The sequence below is a fragment of the Xiphophorus couchianus genome, chromosome 2 (genome assembly GCF_001444195.1).
Source record: "Xiphophorus couchianus chromosome 2, X_couchianus-1.0, whole genome shotgun sequence".
Taxonomy (NCBI): Eukaryota; Metazoa; Chordata; class Actinopteri; order Cyprinodontiformes; family Poeciliidae; genus Xiphophorus; species Xiphophorus couchianus.
Window position 1 is genome coordinate 28373928 of NC_040229.1, and position 22374 is coordinate 28396301.

Genomic DNA, 22374 nt, shown 5'->3' on the forward strand with positions numbered 1-22374 from the left:
CCGGTGGAACAGTTTTCTGACCCAGCTGAGCAAAATGACCTGGAAGAATACAAAAGGAGGACAAAATAGGAACTGCTAAAGCTTTCTAGAATAGAACGTCTTTTATCATCTCCTTCAAGTCGGAGTAGGTATGGGTGTGGAAAGAAGAAAACTGAAGCACAGACTTTTCCTTATTCTGTAATCCAGAAGATAAAAATACATAAAAACATGAGTGCTCCTTATATCAATATTTTTTAAATGCTGCTTTACAAAATAACTTGGAATTTTGATCCAAAATAAAGGCGTCAAAGGTGACAATGGTGTACTTCACAGAATATATTTAGTGTAACAGACATTGATTAGTTCTTTTCATAGATTTTTGTTTTGGATTTGTTTGACTGAGCCTGACTCTAGCGAGTCTTCAGTCAGAGGCTTCTTCAGATTCGTTGGATATTTTTCCCGCCAACTGCATCACCGTCCACGACTCTTTATATTTGGATGATGCATGAGTTACATTTAATTATCTTTTGGAGTAAGTATTTGGAGCTGATATTAGTTAGCTAATTAGACTTGTTGCTTATAACTTTAGTTTTAAAGCAGGGTTGCCTCAATAGGAGTGATGGGTGTTGCTTATTTAATTTTCACTCTATTCAGAAATATTTTAATATAGCTTAATTTGTGGCATGGAAGGTGTGATTAGCTCACAGTCAACTGCCTGGCAACTAGTGGGGGAGGGGCAGCACTGAGTTAGACATCACCTTATTTTACCAATGTATATAAACCAGCCTCATTAAAACATTGTGATGAAATGACTGGCATTTTTTTCAATAGCTGTAAACAAGAGATTTTTTCTAATATTTTTGTAACTTTTCTAAACTGTGTCATTTTCTAAACAGGAAATGTTAAAAAAAAAAAAAAAGTTTGACTATGTTATGGTGGTGTTTACTACATTACTGTAATAATTATAAACTTTAGTTTTATATTTGCTGGATATGCTCTAAACCGTAGCAATAAATGATTTTAATACATGAAATCAGACTCAGATGTTAGTCACTTTAAGTTTACTCCTATTTACAGCCAGAAGTTAAAAAATAAAATAAAATAAAAGAAAACATTTCTGTACAAACCAGCATCAGTGATAAGCACCCGGAATGCGAAGCTCTTACTTATATTATCGCTGAAAATATACAGTAAAATCATAAAATTGGATATTGTTATTTTGCTCTTCATCCTTTTACACACCATAGACAACAAACATGTTCACAGAGAACAGAGTCGTTGCTCTTTCAGATACTCTCTACACATCGACCTCTAAAATAACTCGTTACGTAGATTTGTGCCTTCAGCAGCCCAGTTCGAGGCCAACAAGTCATCTGATCTCAGTTAAACCAAACGGTGTTGAGCTGCGTCTGTTTCTTGATGCTGGTGTCCAACTTGAGGACCTCTCTGATCGCCATGGTAGCATAGGTTGAGGAAGGCAGGGAGAACTCCATCCGCAGAGCCCGGTACTGCCCGTCTGTGAGAGGAGGAATCAGTTAGACAGCACAGGTCATCTCTAGCATCAGATGGTTTTAGTAGCAGCTGACATTCTAACGTTCAGGACGCTGCAGTCCATCACTTTTTCACGACAGATTTAGAACCAACTGGAGTTTCTTCACATCAACTTTAATATTCTGCTTGAACACGGTTCTGCTGGCTTAAGAAAGCTACTACAGTGTTCTGATATAGTCCTGAGACATGCAGCTATGCTAATGCTAGCATGTTTATTCAGTTTCAATACATTTTCTAGCTAAACGCTTCAATGCAAATAATTGTGAGTGGAGGTAATGCACTGAAAAGGTCGTTGCTCCTGCTGAATAGATGTAGTGCTTCGCTTTGTTCAGCTTAAAATTTAATGTTTAACGGTTTTAGCAGCTCTCTATGAACTTGAGAGGAAACGTGGATATGATGAAGAGAAGCTACGTTTTTACATGAAAACATTATGCGATTTTTAAAAAAGCAGCTTGGGGATGCGTGCGACAGGCAAGCAACATAAGGTACTTCAGAGTTCAGCTTTATCAGAGACTTCACTCCAGAGAATTTAGTAACGTTCGATTGGGAGACCATATGTTGTTGGTTTAAGTCATCTTGTTGTTTTACACTTCAATCACTTTGGTTACTTTTGACGAACAAAAAACAGGTTGCATCTTTAAAAATACGTAGACTGTCTAGGTAAAAAGGTTTTCCTGTGACGTTCGTTCAAAGAAAATCTGAAATGAGCAGACCTTGGTTGAAGACAGGAGCAGGTTTATTCTCCAGCTTCTCAAAATCGCTGTGCACCAGAGAGATCCGGGGGTCGTCATAGTGAATCACCTCCCTGCAAACAAGAGAGCGAAGCATCGGTGTCTCTTATTACAGCAGATGAAATCACTGCAGCATCCAAACAAAAGTCTAATTATTTAACCACCAGGAGGGTTAAAGTAGGAAAAAGAAACAAAACATGAAATCCTGCTAACCAGCTGACATCAGTGGGTCTGACGATGATGCGCCTGTAGGCTCCGGCCAGGGAGTAGTCCTTCACTTTGTGCCTCATGTTGTCCAGGTCCAGGCCGTCAGCAGAGAGCAGCTCCCTGTATCCCTCACCGACTGGCAGAAACAAGATGGATGAAGTTTTAATTTAGGAACCATGACAGGCACAGATGTAATCATTTACATGTACACTTTCCAATTAAAAAAAAAAAAAAAAGAGATTTGTTTTCATTTTTAAATCTTTATTTATATATAAATATATATAGCTGTTGCCTTGCAGCAAGACATTTATTTCTCCTAATAAATTTATGTTTATAATAAGAAGAAAGGAAATCACAAAGACGTGTCTTACTGTGGTGGGAGGGGTAAATGACATCATACCCAGGAAGCGGCATCACGATGTCATGGATGGAGTGGCTCTCGGCCTCCTCGGCACTCAGGACGTGTGCTGTGGCTGTGGGAGCAGACGAGAAGCAAAACGGCTGAAAATTCGGCTTCTAATAGCATTTTTCTCTATGATAAGTTATTTTTAAACCAAACTGTCCATTTTAGTTTAGAAATACTTTCGGAACAAGAGGCGGATGTTTTTCTAAGTCATCATCCCCCCGTGTGTCTGCATGTGTGTGTGTGTGTACTCTGTTATGGTACACAAGCCAAGCATGGATGAAATACTGAAGAATAACATTAGATTCTCTGCGTATGACTTCTGTTTGGCTAACAACTGTCCTAGCTGTGCTTCTCTAAGCAGGTTTTCTATTAACTTGGTGTTGACAAGCAAAACTAGAATTGGGAGAAGGATCCGCATTGTGCAGGTAAGAACACAGAAAGTGTGAGAGACGAACTATCCAGAACGGTAGGTGACAATCTTCACTGATAATATGTAGGGATGCATGACATGTCGGCATTAATGTCGGCATCAGCCCATCTGATGGTCATTTTTTAGCATAATGGCCCCGGTTCATTGGACCAATGTCAATATGTGTTCCCATATTGTTGCCATTTGTGTTTTTTTGGTTATGTGACACCGACTATGACAACGATGTCAATGGTGACATACACTGCCTGGCCAAAAAAAAAGTCGCCACCAAAAAATGGTCACACTCTCTAATATTTTGTTGGACCACCTGTAGCTTTGATTACAGCCTGCATTCGCTGTGGCATTGTTTCAATAAGCTTCTGCAGTGTCACAAGATTTATTTCCATCCAGTGTTGCATTAATCTTTCACCAAGATCTTGTATTGATGATGGGAGAGTCTGACCACTGCGCAAAGCCTTCTCCAGCACATCCCAAAGATTCTCAATGGGGTTAAGGTCTGGACTCTGTGGTGGCCAATCCATGTGTGAAAAAGATGTCTCATGCTCCCTGAACCACTCTTTCACAATGTGAGCCCCATGAATCCTGGCATTGTCATCTTGGAATATGCCCGTTCCATTTGGGAAGACAAAATCCATTGATGGAATAACCTGGTCATTCAGTATATTCAGGTAGTCAGCTGACCTCATTCTTTGGGCACACAATGTTGCTGAACCTAGACCTGACCAACTGCAGCAACCCCAGATCATAGCACTGCCCCCACAGGCTTGTACAGTAGGCACTAGGCATGATGGGTGCATCACTTCACCTGCCTCTCTTCTTACCCTGATGCGCCCATCACTCTGGAACAGGGTAAATCTGGACTCATCAGACCACATGGCCCTCTTCCATTCCTCCAGAGTCCAATCTTTATGCTCCCTAGCAAACTGAAGCCTTTTTTTCTGGTTAGCTTTACTGATTAGAGGTTTTCTTACGGCTACACAGCTGTTCAATCCCAACCCCTTGAGTTCCCTTCGCATTGTGCGTGTGGAAATGCTTTTGCGTTCACAATTAAACATACTCCTGAGTTCTGCTGTTGTTTCTCTTCGATTTGATTTGACCAAACGTTTAAGTAATCGCCGATCACGATCATTCAGGATTTCTTTCCGACCACATTTCTTCCTGGAAGACGATGGTTCCCCACCATCCTTCCAGGTTTTAATGATGCGTTGGACAGTTCTTAACCCAATTCTAGTAGTTTCTGCAATCTCCTTAGATGTTTTCTCTGCTTGATGCATGCCAATGATTTGACCCTTCTTAAACAGACTAACGTCTTTTCCACGACCACAGGATGTGTCTTTTGCCATGGTTGTTTAAGAAATGAGGAGTTACTCATTGCATCAGCTGAGGTTAAATAACTTGTTGCCAGCTGAAAGATAATCGCCTATGCAGTACTTATCCAATAGGAGGCTTGTACCTATTTGCTTAGTTAAATCCAGGTGGCGACGTTTTTTTTGGCCAGGGAGTGTATTATGCATTACTAGTTGTATTTTTTATTCCAGCAGTGTGTGTAGTTTTTTTCACGGTGTTCAAATGGTATAGAAATATATATGATAAGTATAATATTGCTAAATTTAGCTATTAGCCACAACCAGAGGCACATTTAAAAGAATAAGGACCCCTGGGGTGAGAGCCCGTTTTGGTATCCTATCCCAGACAAAAAAAAAATTTTACTCATGCCAATTGCAAAACATTAATAGGTAGGTCTACACATTTGCAGGTACAAATTTGTGAATTAGTTTAAAACTTCTGGCAGATGGCTCCAAGCCAAAAAATAAATAAATCTAATATTTGAGTGTATTAAATGAATACAAATCCAACAGCATTTGTAAACTCCACCACATGCAAAATGAGCAGTTTTTAAAGTCTGGCTCAGTCCATCAGAGCACAAAATATCGGATATAGATACTGGCTTAAAGTTTCATATTGGTGCATCCCCAGTAACATGTAATGCACCAATAATGACAAGAAACCGGTTATGTCATCTTATGGACCAACCCACAGTTATGATCTTATACAGTTATGTTTATAAAAACTTGTTCTCACTATGTACAAATTGTCTTTTCTCTTCTGATCTGTATCCTTGTTGGTCCATGTTCTCATATCATCTGGTTTGACTGACAATGCGCAGCTGGCTCACATCTCCCTCATACGAATGAAAGCATGAAAAGGGATCGTCAGTGAACGTTTGCCAGTCGAAGAAAAACCGAACTTACTTCCTCTGAGAACCAGATCGCCCTCCACCGCCTTCAGGCCGAAGGCTTCGATCCTGCGACTCGCCATGGCGTTCCACACCACGCTCTGGTAGCTGTGAACGTACATCAGCCGGTTGTTCCGGGGGATCTGGGAAATAAAAAATGTTTAAAAAAATCAGCGCTTTTATTATCTCTGCTGAATTCATATTTGCACAAGCTTCGACAGGGGAGAAACATAAAAGAACATGCGTTACAAAGGGTTTTTCTTCCCCTCAATGCCCGGTATTGAAGATGTGGAACCAACCAATCCGAAGGCGGTGACGATGTTTTTCTTGCCGTACATGGACAGGCCCCGGAGCAGCTGTCCCTCCACGCAGCGCTTGTTTGGCAGCTTTTTCAGCGCAGCCTCTGGGTCCTGAGTCTTCGCCCACTCCTCCCTGCAGCGAACCAGATATTCTTTCTCTGCTGCAGAAAGTGATCCAGACAAAGAAGGTGTGAGATACCGTCTACAGCTGTATTTCGGACTGTGCAGATACAAACATTTGAGTCACCTCTGGTGCTTTAGTAAAGTATATGTAAACTTTAAGTATTTCAGTTGCAGGAGCAAATATATTTGAAGGAAGACCGATTAAAAATACAAAAAACAAATACAGTCAATGTACTCAAACAAAAACTCCATCAGTTGCTTTCTGCCTTATGTGATGTCATCAGCGGCATTGGAGTTTGTTTTAGGAAGGGAACATTTCATCTTACATAATTATTTACAGCAACAAAAAGAAAATTAAATTCAAAACAATGGCATGCTTTCATTTCTATCTAAACTACGTAAGATGCACTTAAAAAAAAAAAAAAGTCTGGCAAGCAGCTTCAAAAGCAAAGAGAAAAAAATAATAATTCAACCTCCAGGTCGAGGTTTGAGAATCAGATCCACCACTTGGTTCCAGTCGTTTCTCAGGATGGCCCTGAAACAAAGCGAAACCAGACAATCTGAGTTCTCCCTCCAGCGCGTCATAATTCGTCGCATCCTGTCAGGAATTTCTGCAGGCAGATCACCTGCCTACTTGCTGCGTGGGCACGGCGGTGGTGCCGAAGCGCTGCATCCCGTAGTAGTTGATGAAGCCGGTCTGCTTGAGGGACCCCATGGCCTGCTGGACCTGCTCGTCCGTTCCTGAGATGTTCCTTGTGAGACACAACAGAGAGAGTTCAAATCAAAAAGTCGCTTTGATATAAGCTAGAAAAATTCTGACAAGTGCTTTGTGCCATCACAAAACTAAAAATGTATTTAAACTCTTGAGGCAAAATTCACTTCTTTGGAACATCAGCTGCTCTTCCGCTCACGAGTCCAGTTTTTGCAACATTTACAGAATATAGGGAATATAGGGCTGGTTCAATTTTAATCTAACTTTTTACCCTAAGAAAATGTTGGTTTTTTTTAAATAGCCTTTATTTCAATAATTCCTTCTGTGACTTGACCCAAATTGAAGCACGCTTGTCAAACAAGATGGTAGATCTTAGCTGGGGATCCCCAGGGAATGCAATGGCGAAAAAAAACCAACATTTTCCCAAAATGAATCTTCTAAAACAGAAAACTATTCAAGCTTTACAAAAGGCATCACCTCGATAATGCCTTTTTTTTTTGGACGCAAACAACAAAGAAAAAACTAAATAAAATTTTTTAGAGCAGTGCTGGCTACAAAAAAAAAAAAAAAAAAAGTATAACATCCTGTTTAAAAAGTTGTTGAAAACAAAATTTTGAGTTTCATTCAATATTTTTGTTGGAGGATGAAATCCCAAAATAAATGGATGCCAGGGATACACGATATTATTGGCAATAAAATTAGCATTGGCTGATGGTTTTTAACATATCAAGGTATTTAGTCATGATACCATTTTAGCTTGCAAAAGAAAGGTGAGGTTGCGAACAGCAAAAAGTACAAAACCTCTAAACGTCGGATCTGAAAACAGATTTGTTGTTGTACGTTGCTCATTTGTGAATTGTTTGTGCAACATACTCATGCTGTTCCTGTGTCTGCTGACCTGATGACCACAGTGAAGTGGTTTCCCTGCAGCTCCCCGAGCTTCAGAGGGTGGTTTTTGTAGCAGAAGTTGCCGAGCTTCAGGTTCATGAGGCACTTGTTGAGGTGAGCCAACCTCTCTGCGGTGATCCTACGTAAGCAGCAGGAAAACGACAAGTCGGATCCACAAATCGGAAAATCTGTGGTCGATTTTCCAGCAACCGCAGACAAATGTAACAAGTCCCACACCAAACAGTTCATGTATATCAGAATGTCAACGGTTGTAGCAGCAAATTAGCCAAAAACAAAACAAAAACTGGTTTACCACTCACTTGAGAACTGCAATTTCCTGAACTGTGATGGCCCTCTTGTCCTTGGTGCCCATGTAGGAGAACATGTTGGGTCTAAGCCTGGAAAAACCATGGATCGTTGCATACACCTTTACATCGCCTTGTTACTTACGTATAAATAAAAGAAAAATAATAATTAGCATCAAAATCAGACCTGAGGAACTTTGAGAGCACATTGATGGCATCCATGGTGTCTTTGTTCTCCTTGTAAAGAGCAAAGTGGCAATAACTGCCGCGGTTTTTGGGCCAAAAGTGCTTCCTTGGAGCTTTTGTGGAAACAGAAATAAAAAATTTTAAAAAACATGATGAGAAACCATTTCAAATAAACTATTTAGAATACAAAAACTCACTAAAAACGCCACGATTCTACCAACAAAGTTGAAGATACAAACGTGTTTGGCAGCGTGATTTAGACGACCCCTTTCAATGCTTTACACGAGACACAATCATAAACTAATTTAGGCTCAATCTTGTAAGCGGTTATGTTACATTTCTGATTTTACTCCTTTACACTTAGTCACTCAGCATGAATCTCAACCTGAGCCACTGTCTTGCGTGGAGAATCAGTTCTTACCTGCAGCTGTTTTGACTTCTATCCACAAGAGAAGAGCAAAAGGAGGATAGAATAATGTTACTAAGAAAAGAGGCTCTAACAAACCAAAGGACAGGTTGCCATGTCAGGATGTGGGTCAGGGGTGTCCAAACTTTTTGTCACGTGTCAAGTCAAAAGCACTTGTGGACATAAACAATAATAATAAGAAGAAGAAGAAACTAAAATCAAGCAAATACTTCTTTTTTTTTCGTAGGAAAGTGTTGTTAGTTGTCCGTCCAAAACTGGAAAAGATTTTGCACGTTTGCTGCATTGAAGGAAAATTAATTTTTTTCCAAATGTTTTTGGTCTCGATTGAACAGATTTATTCTGAATTACAAGAACAAGATTTGGGTCACGTTGTTTCAAAAATGTTTGCTACATTTAGCCAAATGTTATAAATTACAAAAATCTGATGATAGTGCAGCAAACTAAACGTCTCTGGTTGTGTTGATTATAAAAGCTTGGTTATAAAAGCATGAACACCTTGTCTTGTACTTAGCATTTTCCATTGTGAGAAAATTAGGTCAGCAATAGTTTTACCCTGATTAAAATAAAGTCGTCCGCATCAACCACCTGTGCTGGACGAGCCAAAGCTGCATCGTTCCTGAACGGGAGCTGAGGACCACAAAGAAAATTAGTCCAGGGGCCACAAATGGCCCCCTGGCCGCACTTTGGACACCCCTGACGTAGGTCATGCAGGAGCCTGGGAGAACTGCTCTCTGTTGAAATGTTTTTACGCAGAATTGATTTTTGTTTGTTCAGAACTGATCCCAAATATTAAAAATACTACTACTAATAATAAAGCATTACAATAAGTAGGTTGTGTGTGTGTGATCTCTGAGCAGAATCATGCAGATGTGTTAATCATGCACACGTGCATGCAACATACAGCGGCTTGCAGATGATCTCGAACCCATTTTGTCATGCTACAACCACAAACCCAATGCCCTGCACCTGCCACACTTTTCAGATTTTCACTGACAAAATAAACCTTCGTGTCGTTCTCCTTGCCCTTCACAACTATGCACGTTTTTTGTAATTCGACATTAAAGTTTTGGTTGTAACGTGAGAAAATGTGGAGGGAAGAAAATAAAGGTGAGTATACCATTGGAAGGCTCTGCAGTCTGGGTACAGGTGAAGAGAACATGCAGCAAACCGCAATAATGTACAAGTCGAGAATTATTTTTACCTGCTAACGCCTTCTTCCCTGCAGCATGGTAGGCCACTATGAACTTGTGACCTTCTTTCTCTTCGGTCTTTGTTTCCAGACCAGGGAACTGAGTCTTGATGGCTTTGTGGACGAGCGTTCTCTTCTCCTTCGTATCGTCTTTTACCTACGAAAGTGGGGAAAAACATGGTGGAGAAAAATCTCATTGGACCGTGGTGCTCCTTTGGGAGTTCTACGCTGAAAGAGGACGCGGGTCTCCTTTGGGCTCACCTCGATGGAGACGTTTCTTTCTTTGTTCTTGAAGAGCTGCAGCTCACCGAGCTGCTGTCTCTGCTCCTCCGTCAGCACGTCGCACTCAGTCGGTTGTTGCTCGGGTTCCGCTCCTTCCTAGAAACAACAAGCGCACAACAGAAGAAGAAGAACGCTTTGGATAAATCATGATCATGCATAGATTTAAACAAAAAGACGTTTTTCTCAACATTGTCAGCTTGGCTAGTGGCATTAATGTCGTATTTCTGATTGTTTGCAAAACCACGTTTACAAGAGATATCTTCTAAATTAAATAAAAAAAAAAACATTTGGAAAGGAGGATTAGAAACCCTAAACTTTGACAGCATTTCTTCACAGATAGCCCCATCTTCCTTGAGTTGTTTATGAGTCACTTACAGGCTGAAAGTGTCGTTTTGCCGATATTTTTAGCTTTTATCTAACTTCCCCCCAACAGTGATTTGGTTGTTTTCCCCCTTTTGCAAAGAAGTTGATGCTGAAAAAAAGGCTGTATCGGTTGCTGCAGCTTCCCGTCTCTCTGGGTCTAGCGACTCGCACTGAATGCTGCGCACAAAGTTGCCGAAACACTAGTGTTTAAAATTTAAGACGCTGGAAGCAAAAACAGCAAATAAAGTTTCTTAAATGACCACTCTGTTTTCAGGCGGGACGTCCCTACTTGATGCTGGAATGAAAGACAACCGATATCTTACCTCACTGTCTGCTGGGATGGAGAGATCATCTAAATGCACCATCTTTCCTTGTTTGTTGATTTCGTGCACGACAAAATCAGAATACCTGAACACAAGCCATAAGACAAGATCCGTTTATCGAACAAATGTGAAGATGTACTCATAAACATATTATTGAGCAAAGCCAGAGGAGAACCAAACCTTTCCTTGAGGATTCCAGAGAACCCTTTGTGGTCACTGACGTACTTCAGGATGCCGACATCCGTCTCAGTCAGGCCGTGCTTCATCATGTCAGCAAAGCTCTCGCCGTCCTCCTCTCCATCACTCGCCTGTCCTTCCGGCTGCTCCTCCTCCTCCTCCTCACCACCGCCGCCACCGCCATCTGGGTTAGGAGCGTTCCCGTTTTCACCGTCAACTTTTGGCTTTTTGGCTGGCGTCTCTTCGTCCCCGTGCCGCAGACAGGTTCTCTTCTCTCCGACCGGGGCGGCGTCAGACACAGGCTCTGACTCGGCCATCAAAGTCGAGCTAAAGCAAAATAAAACATTTCTTGTTGCTCTAAATGTACTACACAACCTTCCTTAAATACATTTTCTGTCACGGCGACGTGTGACAGACAATGACTGCAGCCAAAAGTAGTTGGTGGCTTAATTATTATATTTCAAGTGCAATGCGTGTCAGCTGAAACGATTAATTGTGATGAACTAATCATCAGCTACTTTAGTTATCAATTAATCATTAACTGGACTAAAAAAAAAAAAGAGTAGCATACTCAGAGCAATAATTAAGCCAAAACGGTACAAAAATTATATACATTTTCTATTTAAAAAAAAAAAATATATATATATGTAAACTGTCTGTAAATATGTTTTTCATGTGCCACCCATGCAGACGCATCCTGTGCTAAAGGATTGCTATGTTATTGCTTTCAAATGTTAAATGTTTATATTCTTATTTAACAAGGGACTCGAATTATACACCTTTTTGCATTTTTAAAGTATTTCTAATATTGTTTTAAAAATGTGTAAATTAAAAATCTACAGAAAGTGTTTTTTTTATATATATATATATATAGGATTAATCGTCAAAATAGGCGACAACTAAAATAATTGTTAGTTGCAGCCCTACAATGCTGGATCGACTTTCACTGTTCCTGATGTCCACAGCCGTGACCAGGACGCTGAAGGTCCCAGCTTGTACAGAGGATGACCGGGTAAACAGAGAGAGATTCGTCTCAACACATACTGCTTACAAAGCTGGAGCAGGGAATGTCTGTGAATCCGGAAAACTCTTCTTCTCTTCCACCGAACAGGCAGTCGCAGAAACGTCGTAAGAACCCAAAGCTTGACGCTGACAACGAAAGGAAACCCCACCGTCACAATCATGTTAAATCTAAGCAGCTAAAGCCAGACGGTGCTAACGCTGAGGAAGCTAGGTCGACATTTGGAGAGCCGAACGTAAAACGGAACAACGAGTAAATAAAAGCAGGCGACGCTGGGATTGCTGACGTACACCTGTTTACCTGTTTACCTGTTCGTGTCGATGTTCAACGGAGGACGGAAAGTGGTCAAGAAAAACTGCGTCTCCCACACGTGCGTGTGTGAAAGACCCCGGAAACACATGGAAGCCCAAAGCCCGCCCACGTCGGGGATTGGCTGGAGGAGCTTGACAACGAGGAAGTGACGCGTTTAATGACTTCAAAATGCAGCTTTATTAACTTTTAACAAAAATGACAACGCAATAGAGAAAGTTGAAGAAAAAAAACCTTATTAGAATATAATGGAAAATTTTTTTATTTTACCAATTTGATAAAGAAAAAAACTCGCATAATAAATACATTAATCACACAAAAAGTGATACATTTCAGGCTTTTAATTTTGCTCGTTACAGTGAAATTAATGTTTTAATTAATGTTACAGAAATGTGTAATGACCGAGACAGTTAGGGTGATGACTGATGTGATCTGCATACTGTCATTTACACCCTCAACCACGAGATATTACCAAGGAAAAAATTCAATACAAGACTGACGACCAATTGAAAAATATGTTTTGTATAGTGCATACATTCAATATTTAGTTGAGACTCCTATACAAATGACTGCATCTATGTGGTGTATTTATTTTTAAAAGTGGCTCGTTTTTTCTACTTAATGAAGTTTTCCACGTTTCCTCAATTTGGCCTCTAGAGGGAGCCATACCAAAGTAGTTGCACAGAAGTCCCCGCTCCTTTGGTTTCATACAGATTGGTAGGAAAGCAGCCATTGCTGCAACAACCTAGTCGAATGTATCAAAACAATAACCAATAAGTGAGTAAGTTGTTATTGGTATGTTTTAAATTTAAGGCTAATACTTAATTAAAAAAACAAAAACAAACATAATGTACATTGGTTGACTGCAGACGTCATTTCACATTTTGCATTTACAGGGTTTGACCAACCTCGTCTTATTAAAAATAAAATAAAATTACAAATTTGGACATTTAATTATTCTTTCCATAAAGAATGTGGCATCTTTAGAGGCTTATAATAATTTGTGAATGAAAAAACAAATAAGTAACTAAAATTAATTAAAACCACCAACATTCCAATTTTTTAAAATTTGAGAATCTCAGAAAACAATTTTACGATGGCTTTAGATGTATATGCAGTTATATGAGCGCTTTGTGTTGCATAACATTCTGCAACATTTTTTCCATCCATCCATTTTCTGTTCACCCTTTGTCCCTAATGGGGTCGGGAGGGTTGCTGGTGCCCATCTCCAGCTACGTTCCAGGCGGGAGGCGGGGTTCACCCTGGACAGGTCGCCAGTCTGTCGCAGGGCAACACAAAGACATACAGGACAAACAACCATTCACACACACACTCGCACCTAGGGAGAATTTAGATAGACCAATTAACCTAACAGTCATGTTTTTGGACTGTGGGAGGAAGCCGGAGTACCCGGAGAGAACCCACGCATGCACAGGGAGAACATGCAAACTCCATGCAGAAAGACCCCGGCCGGGAATCGAACCCAGGACCTTCTTGCTGCAAGGCAACAGTGCCACTGTGCAGCCCCAACATTTTTTCCATGAGCGGAAAATACAACATGAAAAGGCAATCAGTAAAAACCCTCCCTAAAGAATTTCATATCAAACACACTTTATCAGACCGCATTAGTGACTTGATACATCTAATATATATAATCTATAAAAGCCCTTCACGAAAAAGAAAATAATAATTATGATACTTTGTAAGTTGTCTACCATATACTTCATCGTTAGAGATGAATAGACATGCATCACTATGTATTAAAAAGTAGATATTGGGGTTTCCAATTAGTGGCGCCGTGGCTTAGTTGGTTAAAGCGCCTGTCTAGTAAACAGGAGATCCTGGGTTCAAATCCCAGCGGTGCCTTTTGTGTATTAATTTCTATGTAACAGGAGCTACCAAGCAGGTGTTTTATATAGATGCATACATCCAAGCTCTATCCACTGAGGTTGTATTGTGAATAAAGTAAAAATAATCCTGTATTATAAAGTGTACACGATAGGTTTCTTGAATTTTGCTGTTAAAAGTAAAACATTTTTATATCAGAGTAATCTTGTTTAAAAGCAAACAAAAATTAATCAGTATGACTGAGATGCTCTTCCATCTCAGTAAGACTGACCTGGCTACGTCTAATATTCGGTTGTTCCAGACATATGTAGATATGTTCAGAAAAATAAGCTTTCGCTACTTTACGGGGCGTAGTTATGGCTGTTAGTGTGTAGGAGTAGAACGGGAGGTGGAGCTGTCAGCTCTTTTCTTGTAAAACCAGCTCTCAGTTTCAATAAAGGGTGCAGACACCATGTCTACTTTTAACGCCATTAACTAAGCCATCCTGTTTTTATTGGCGAGATTCAGTTATGTCTGACTCTTTGCTCTGCTTCTACAAGCCTAGACTGCTGGACAACAGATTGTGAAGAGCATATTGTCTTTAAGTCATGATAAATATAGCCTGTTGTTGTTAATAACTTTGCATTTGTTCTGCCATGTCTGTCCTGAATTGTTGGGTAGAAGCCTCTGCGTGTTTCTGCTCACGGTTCTTTCCTTTCTACTCTCTCCACTTGCTTGCCCAAATGAACAACTGTATTTAAATTAAGATGTACCTTTATGACGTTAAATATGTGCAATAGCTTTCTGGACATTAGTCATGCTTTCTTTTATTGCTGTTCTGCAATAACATTTATGCTGAAATGTTATGTGTCAGCTGTGGTTTTTCCTCCCTCCTTGTGTTTTGTTGCTGTTTAGATGTGAACTTTTAGGTGATACCTTGCTAAATGCCTTATGAAATATTATCAAACTCATACAAATACAACCCAGCCCCGATCTACAATCCAGTATATTTCTAAATACAGTTTATTTGTTTAGTAACACGCAGGGTTTCCACCCATGCATTATAAGCCTGGCGGGCCACCAGGCTTTACTTGCGCCCCCACCAGGCTAAACATTGCTTGTTTATTCATTTAGGTTTTTTAATGTTTGCCTTTCTCTAAAACTTCATAGTTTTATGTCTAGGTATTGGTAATGTCTTCCAATAACACATAATTACCTAGCGATATTTTCAAATTTCCTGTCAATTTTGAACCATTTTTGTCTCAAAGACATGGCGGCCCATTGGACAACCGCAGTTAGCAGTTAGCAACTTTTCTGAAAGAAACCCTGAATACGCGCCGCCCCTCTATTTAATCTCAAAATCTGAATCACATCCACCAGCCATCCCTACCGATGCCTGCTTCGGTCGGCAGGGGGCGCGCCTGTCATCCAAACACAGATGAGTTCAGTGTGAGCGAGTGCAGAGGGAGAGGACCCGGCTGCCGCCGCCGTACTATCCGCCCCTGCTGCCGGGGAAGAGGAGAAGACATGAGCTCCAAGAAAGGTGCGTATCTCTTTAACCCGGTTCTGCTAACCGGCTCCTGTCTGTGTTCAGCTGTCAGACTGGTGGGACGTAAACAAGGCGTGAGAAAGCGTCAGTCACAAACGACGCTCCATGACCCGCGGCAGCCAGCTGTAAGCCCCAATGATGGTGATGATGTTGGGTTGTTCTCTCTCTCTGTGTCTCCTCTGTTTTCGTGGGACTTCTTCAACGTCGCCAAACTTGAACCAGCAGTGATGGCCATTCAGGCTAGGAAGAGGCGGCCGAAGGGGAAGAGGGATAAAGCGGGTCACCATCGGAGGTAAGCGGGGCGGAGGCGGTGGTGGTGGTGGTGATTGTTCTGCCCAGTGGACGGGACGCGTTTGTTTGCGTTGCAGGACTTTAGTTTGTTCTTTCTCGTGTGGGTGAGTGAGTGACCGTGACGCTGCGGCTGCATGTTAGACACATGGTACAAGGCGTGTTCTTCCATCCGAGCAGCCTTCAGAGGAGGATCTGAAGTTGCCAGCCAGTGTTTTCACCACCTCCACTGGCTTCTCGGTTTAATTTCTTAGATGTTTTTATTTTATTTTATTGTATTTTACATGTGACGCTTTTTCCGTCCTAAAGCGTAGGCAGAACCCCCCCCCCCCCCCCCCCCCCCCCATATACCGTCTGTTATTATTTTTTATTATCTTTTTGGGGTTTTTTTAGGGGGTAGGATGTTATGTAACTTTACTCGGCTGATCGGAGCATTGTTTCCCGGGTTGCGGCTCTTGATTTGCAGTAGTATTTCAGCGTGATTTCGCTGCAGTGGCTCTGTAAAGTGCATGCGAATCGGAGTGCAGATGAGTAGGGGGGCTTTCTTCATGGCACGACGCTATTGGAGCGACGTCACCGGCAGCAGGAGCAAGCAGGCATCAATTAGGTGATACCACCGGAGCGACCACCCCAGGGGGCCGCAGGAATTTGCTGGAATTCCTCACACACAGAGGCATTGAGACGCGGGCAGCCCCTCCATGTGCTCGTCTCTGTGTGTGTGTGTGTGTGTGTGTGTGTGTGTGTGTGAGCGTCCACAGAACCAGTTAAAATATGGAAACACCACCAGAGAGGTAAAACGAAGTCAATCACACCAGGTTTTCCCCCAGAAATCCTGCTAAGCCCGGTGGTCGGGGCGCCGAGGTCCACCGTGTTTTTGTATTAAAAGATGTTAAGTAGGCAGGAAATGTAAAAATATTACTGGGTAATTATATGTTACGGAAAACGCCAGTGAAACGCTATTTAGACCCACAATTAGTCTTAATAACAACAAATCAAAAAATGCAATTAAAATGAATATCAATTATTTGCACTTCTGCTTAATCCAAATGAAGTCAGCGGCTCCATCAGGCCCCCGGGGCTTCAGGGGCCCATAAATGCTAATATTCTAACACAGACCACAGATACATAAATGTAACATTTGTTTATTGAGATTATCAAAGCTGCTAAATTTGATTTAATGGTTTCAGCATACATAAATTAAAAGATTTTAAATTTGATGGCAAGTTACTTTGCAAAAGTTCAAAGAACAATACTCAATGTTAGATTGTTTTTAGGTTTTCCAATTAAACTACTCCCCCGCTCCCAGATTTCATTAAATCTGTTAGGGATGCTGATGTTTTTAGCAGCAAGAGGGGCCCCTACGTCAAATTCTGCTCAAGGAGTCATACAGCCGTGGACCGGCCCTGCATGATGAGTTAAATCCGCTGCACTTCGCACAGAAATGTGCAATAAACGATAGATTTAATTCAATCCTGCTAATGTGGCTTTCTATTTAAGCGTGACCAGAATAGGATGAAGTGAAGTTGTTGGGCAACCTGCAGGTCAACATACACCGACTTGGTTTTAAATCAGTCAAACATTTTCATAAACAATTTTTTGGGGGGGGAAATATGACAGACACACAATGAGCTGAACTTCACAGAGCAGCAGTTAGCAGCTTCACGGTGATGGTTGCTTTGTCTTTGAGTGCTTTGAAGAAGAAAAATAAATTTATAATCTCTCATTTGACAGTAAAGCAGACCCCCCCCCCCCCCCCCACCATCATTATTGTTTTAAAATTGCAGACAGAACCAGCCGACGACTGGAGACGGCACACACAACCTGTACTGCTGTAGACACCAGCCGGATGCTTTTTTGCACACTAGGTTATCACTTAAAAAAAAACAAACAACTAAGAATCTTAAAGAGATGCATTCATTAAAAATGTTTAAAGTAAATTATTCATCTTGATTGGTTATTGATAGATAGATAGATAAATCTTTATTGTCATTGTCACAAGGACAACGAAATTCAAAAGGTGCCATCAGTCGGTGCACATGCCCAAAAACAAAAAATAACTGTCTCACAGTTAACCAGTTGTTGATTAGCTTGTGAAAATGCACTTATGCAAGAGTTTGTGTGTCAAGAATGAAGGCTAGCTAACCAGAAACAATAAAATGTAATAGTGAGTATAAATAAAAATAGGTTTTCATATCATAAACTTTAGGTTTAGAGCTTGGAGTTGCGTACGACTGAAGTTGTAAGTGTGTGTTTTTGTGCAAAAAAACTGCCTTGAGATGCATTCTCTTAAAGATTGTTGCATGCATATTCATTTAAAATGTTCTTCTCTTGAAAGTGTACGTCCACCTGACCACAATTCCCAGAACTCTACCGCACCTAACGTGCACATGGCCACTCATTTTCATCCCAGGCTCTTCACTGACGCAGGGGTCGTGATATGCGTGGATATGCTAGAGTGCCTCGTAACGAAGTTTGTTTAGTTTGAGGTTTGACTTCACTTCTTTGTGCAAGAACTGAAAGTGGCCGAAATAAAAGGAAGCTTTGAAGAGGCTCTCATGATTATCTGACATCAGCTGACCTGGATGTACTCTTAACTCCGTTCCCCGTCTTTGAGAGATGACTTTTGCCATTGTTGAGCTTTGCTTACCTCTTTTATGAACCTGATCAATAGCTCCGTGGGACTGGCTCAGAAACCATTACGCAGCCTTGCGCTCACATTCTCACCACTATCGAAACCTGGAGCTGTAGAACATTATGTACACAGCCATATTACTTTCTCAATTGTGCTACTTTTGTCTACTAGACTTTGATGTTTTCCCATTTAAAAAAGACGAGGCTTGTTCGGTTTGAACTCACCTGTTCAGAGGCAGACATAGTAAACCCGTCTACTGTATTCATGTTTCAGAATTAGATTTTTTCTTTTATTTGTTACATTATTCACATATTCTAAAATATTTGAAAAATAATTTTATAAACTGAAATATCTAGACACAATACTGCTTGACACACAACTGGTTGATGTTTCCATAGGATGCAACCCAGGAGCACCATTCATTTTACTAGTCGCTGATTGGCTGTATCCCAGTCGTTTAAGGAAAATTAGATGTTACCTTCTGCGGCAGCGCTAAGATGGTTTCCACTGTGCGTCTCAATGCATAATATGCATTGCATGTCAAGGTAAATTTGGTGTTTGAACTACTCTTTCAACTTCAAGAGATGCCTATTATTTCTACCATCATAGCTAGAGTATGGAGGCGAGTGCTTAGGGGTTCATATTAGTCAGTCTTAGAGTTTATTGTCCAAAGAACAAATGGGAAAGTTAAGGAAAGGCCTAGCAGCATCACTCCGTAGTTTGCCTGGCATTACTTCAAACTCTTAGCTACTTTTTATAGTCTTTACATTTCCTTGAAGTGCCTCAAATTTTCTGTACTTGCAAGATTCTAATTTGGGTTTTTGTCCTTGAAGGAATGCTCTGTCTCTGGACTTTCCAAATGTTAGCTTCTGTTGTCAAGCAGTGGTGTTAAAGCGTTCTGTGATTCAGTTCAAACCGTTATTGTTTTATCCACTGTGCCTCTTTGGCCGCGCCATGCAGAACTGGATGTTCTTGGAGATATTTTTGTCCACGTATGTGCCCCTATCAGACGTTTACTGGGTCTAAGCCGAAATATTTAAAGTGCTAATAGAAGCATTTTGACAAAAGATGTGTTGTACCAGCAAGAAAGGTCTCTGGATCACAAACCCTCACACTTTTACAACCCCCGTGGCAAAAGATTTGAAATCAGGAGGATGTTTTGTCAGCTGTTTTACTTTGGAGCACAAAAAAATAAATCACAAGATATGAGAAAAAAACATATTTTATTTAATAACTGAACATTCTGCCACTATAAAGCATACCTCAGTAATCAAGGGCGCGTCTTTTCTCTGCTCAAATAGAGAAAAAAAAAAATCACAGAATTTGGAAGGAAAAATAAAAGTCGGAGATCAAGACAAGTACTTTTTCATTTGCAAAGGATAACATGTGTTCAGAAATGACGGTTCAAAGGCCAGTGGTAATCTGAATGGCTTTCAAATTCAATAAATGTGTGGACTCAAACTTCCCAAGTCACTTTCAACAGAAGAAGAAGAAGAAACTTCCACTGCTGATTTGGCTTCAGGGTTGGGATCCCTCCAATGCTACATTTGGAAGAAATTATGTCTCTCCAAGGACAAAGGTACGCCTCTCTTACGCTTTTTATATGCGCTACCCGGTGATCCTGGACAATTTTCAAGCAACACTTGAACAAGCTTGAGTCTCCTTCAGATTCTTTGAGTCTTTCTGCATCACTGAATTACAAACTGCGCAATCTGAGAACAAGGCAAGTAGCCACTAATTCTCAAAGAGCAAGTCCAGAAACTCAGAGAGCAATGGTTCCACTTGGGCTACAGAATGAATGCTGAATGGCTGCTGCTTAAACTTTTGTGGTGGCAGCGACCTGCACATCGGACGACCCAACAAAGAGAACATGGGCAAAGCAAATTGAACATCTAAAATCTTGATGTTTCAATCTCAGCCAACCACAGGTCAGCTGCATGAACTACCCAGTGTGGAAAAATCACTGTTGTAGCATTCATTATTCAGTGTCACCCAGAGCAGCATGTTGTTTGCAAGGACAATGAAATTTAACACCTCAACATTGGGCTTCTGTCTCTTTAAGGAACTCCTGCTCTTTCTGACACTCCGCCTTCAAGAAGTCATCACAACATGGCTCCTCAATTAACCATTTAACAATGTTTTTACCAGCGTTGCACTGAGAAGCAGCTCCTATAACGAGCTCAGCAGATGTGCAGTTCCACCTGGTGTTTGCTAATTGATGCTGGCTAGTCTGAAGGAGCTGAGTGGGGGAGTCGGTGTGAAGGCCTGGAAGCTTAGAAACTGCAACTCCGAGGAGGAGCTTTATCCTTGAAGGCGGGGCTTGGCCCATCCAGGCGTTTTGAATGGTTGCCATGGGAGACTAAAGGATTTCTCAGACATGATTGAAAGAATCAAAGCAACACTCCAGGTATGTTTTTGATGAGAGAAAAAACATAATAGCAGCATGTACAACTGAAAACATCAATTTTACATGACATTGCCCCTTGAAGTTGCAGATAATTTGTATTTAGCAACATTAATATCTTTTTTGGTCTAAACAATCTGATGTAATATTTATTTCCACTTTGTGTGGGAAATTTTGTGACATAAGTTGTCTTTCATTTCAAGTGCACCTTTTTATTGGATTGGATTTCTTCCCACAAATAATAGATGACTGCACCCATCATTGAGCTTGTCGCCATGATGACTCCTGTAATAAAGCGGCTGGAGAAATTCCAGATTGTGTCCTTTTCCACGACGATTGCAGCCACTGCAATGAAGCCAAAGTCTGCAAGAAAGGCTAATTAGAGCTGGCATCAATGTATTGGCAACATGTCGAACTCTATGGAGCTGTGGCCTTTTACTTCCTCTTGATCTTTTTGGTTTGTCCTCTGGGGTGAGTCGGTTCCTCTCTCCAGCTGTTGTTTTTAGGAGCGGAACACATAAAGCTACCTCAGTATGTTGGCATTTGTTACTCATAACTTTTCCTGACAGCAGTAGAGAGTCTAAATGCTAATATTTTTGTCGGGATATATATCTGTCAGCTTGCAGATCCTTTCCCAGCTCTGTGTGCCATTCTGCACGAAATGAGCTGAACCCAAAAGGACGTATGTTCCCACACATCGCTTTGTGAACCTCTCAGATTGTTTGTGCACAGACTTTTTTTTTTTTTTTTTCGTAGCTATTGAATGTGGAGGAGAGCGGGCAGCTGGAGGCTGAAACTAGCATCTGTGACAAAGACTTGATGTATTTTAAGGTACAAAACAAACCAAAATATTAACTGTGGCAAACTGAAAGTTTAGGCAGACAGAACATGCTAAGTTCAGTTGCGTATCCAATTAGAAGATTTTTGCAAACGACCAACAATTTAGTCATTTCATTCGGTCAGTTCTTGTGCTTTGTAGGCGCCATATCAGTCTTTCATCAGCAGCACAGTTTGAATGTAATTCCACATTTCTACGTCCACCTCCCTATCTGACCAACATTCCCATGCTCAGCTCCCACCCACTAATTGTTTCCTCTGTGAAAGATGTGCAAATAGCATTAAAATAATAATATCAGCTGCTTTGTTTTTTAGATTAAACTTTAGTTTTACTTAATACTTCAATGTTTGTTTGTATTTTTTTAAGTTAACGAACTTTTAGTCAGCAATCTGGCTTTCTAGGGTGCAATATGATGATGTTATATGCAGGTGCATCAGTAGGTACGAGGATGGAGAGGGCGGACGAAGAAAGTGCAGAGATGCAATCAGAGGAAATCCCATTGTCTTGCAGAAGTACTAACATCTCTTGAACCTTTCCACATTTTGTCATATGAGAAACACAAACCATAATCTTTTAAGTGATTGACAAACATGCAGCCCTAGAACAATAAGAGGAGGGGGATGGGAGTATGTGATGGATGGGCTTCAAATTTTCTCAGCCGAATAGACAAATCTGTCAAACCAGAGTGGTGA

At 40.9% G+C, this 22374-nt stretch overlaps 2 protein-coding genes and 1 non-coding gene across 7 annotated transcripts in view; 2 read left to right on the forward strand and 1 right to left on the reverse strand.

Annotated features, from left to right (window-relative positions):
- Positions 1 to 1023: 1023 nt before the first annotated feature.
- On the reverse strand, positions 1024 to 12297 carry pus7 (pseudouridine synthase 7). 4 transcript variants are annotated; one of them, XM_028036858.1, is made up of 18 exons: positions 12144 to 12271; positions 11859 to 11963; positions 10818 to 11141; positions 10638 to 10722; positions 9931 to 10047; positions 9682 to 9826; positions 8475 to 8492; positions 8055 to 8166; positions 7883 to 7960; positions 7573 to 7701; positions 6589 to 6714; positions 6436 to 6497; positions 5840 to 6000; positions 5557 to 5683; positions 2840 to 2941; positions 2475 to 2604; positions 2244 to 2335; positions 1024 to 1495 (listed from the first exon to the last, which is right to left on the reverse strand). In XM_028036858.1, the coding sequence occupies exons 1-18, from the start codon at positions 12233 to 12235 to the stop codon at positions 1359 to 1361; spliced, it is 2142 nt and encodes a 713-aa protein (XP_027892659.1). In that variant the 5' UTR covers positions 12236 to 12271; the 3' UTR covers positions 1024 to 1358. The 4 variants fall into 4 exon arrangements, with proteins under 4 accessions (XP_027892659.1, XP_027892679.1, XP_027892669.1 ...); XM_028036878.1 differs by lacking the exon at positions 11859 to 11963 and having other exon boundaries at positions 12144 to 12297; XM_028036868.1 differs by lacking the exon at positions 8475 to 8492.
- Positions 12298 to 13936: 1639 nt separating this feature from the next.
- On the forward strand, positions 13937 to 14010 carry trnat-agu (transfer RNA threonine (anticodon AGU)). The gene has a single exon. It is a non-coding gene; the product is annotated as a tRNA-Thr (tRNA).
- Positions 14011 to 15392: 1382 nt separating this feature from the next.
- The window catches only part of srpk2 (SRSF protein kinase 2), a 69397-nt gene continuing 62415 nt past the window's right edge, over positions 15393 to 22374 (forward strand). Inside the window, exons 1-2 of one of the 2 annotated variants that reach the window (XM_028041664.1) lie at positions 15393 to 15514; positions 15743 to 15812. In XM_028041664.1, coding sequence (XP_027897465.1) covers positions 15499 to 15514; positions 15743 to 15812 — 86 coding nt within the window. In that variant the 5' untranslated portion in view covers positions 15393 to 15498. The remainder of the gene's footprint in view (positions 15515 to 15742; positions 15813 to 22374) is intronic. The other variant, XM_028041673.1, reaches the window with a different exon arrangement.

Excerpts from the sequence above, each read along its gene's own strand:
- pus7 (XM_028036858.1), bottom strand. The coding sequence starts at position 12,235 with ATGTGTTTCCGGGGTCTTTCACACACGCACGTGTGGGAGACGCAGTTT. Across the intron at positions 6,715-7,572 it reads CACTTCACTGTGGTCATCAG|GAACATCTCAGGAACGGACG; the intron begins GTCAGCAGACAC and ends GTGTCTCACAAG. Across the intron at positions 6,001-6,435 it reads TCTCAAACCTCGACCTGGAG|CAGAGAAAGAATATCTGGTT; the intron begins GTTGAATTATTA and ends CACTTTCTGCAG.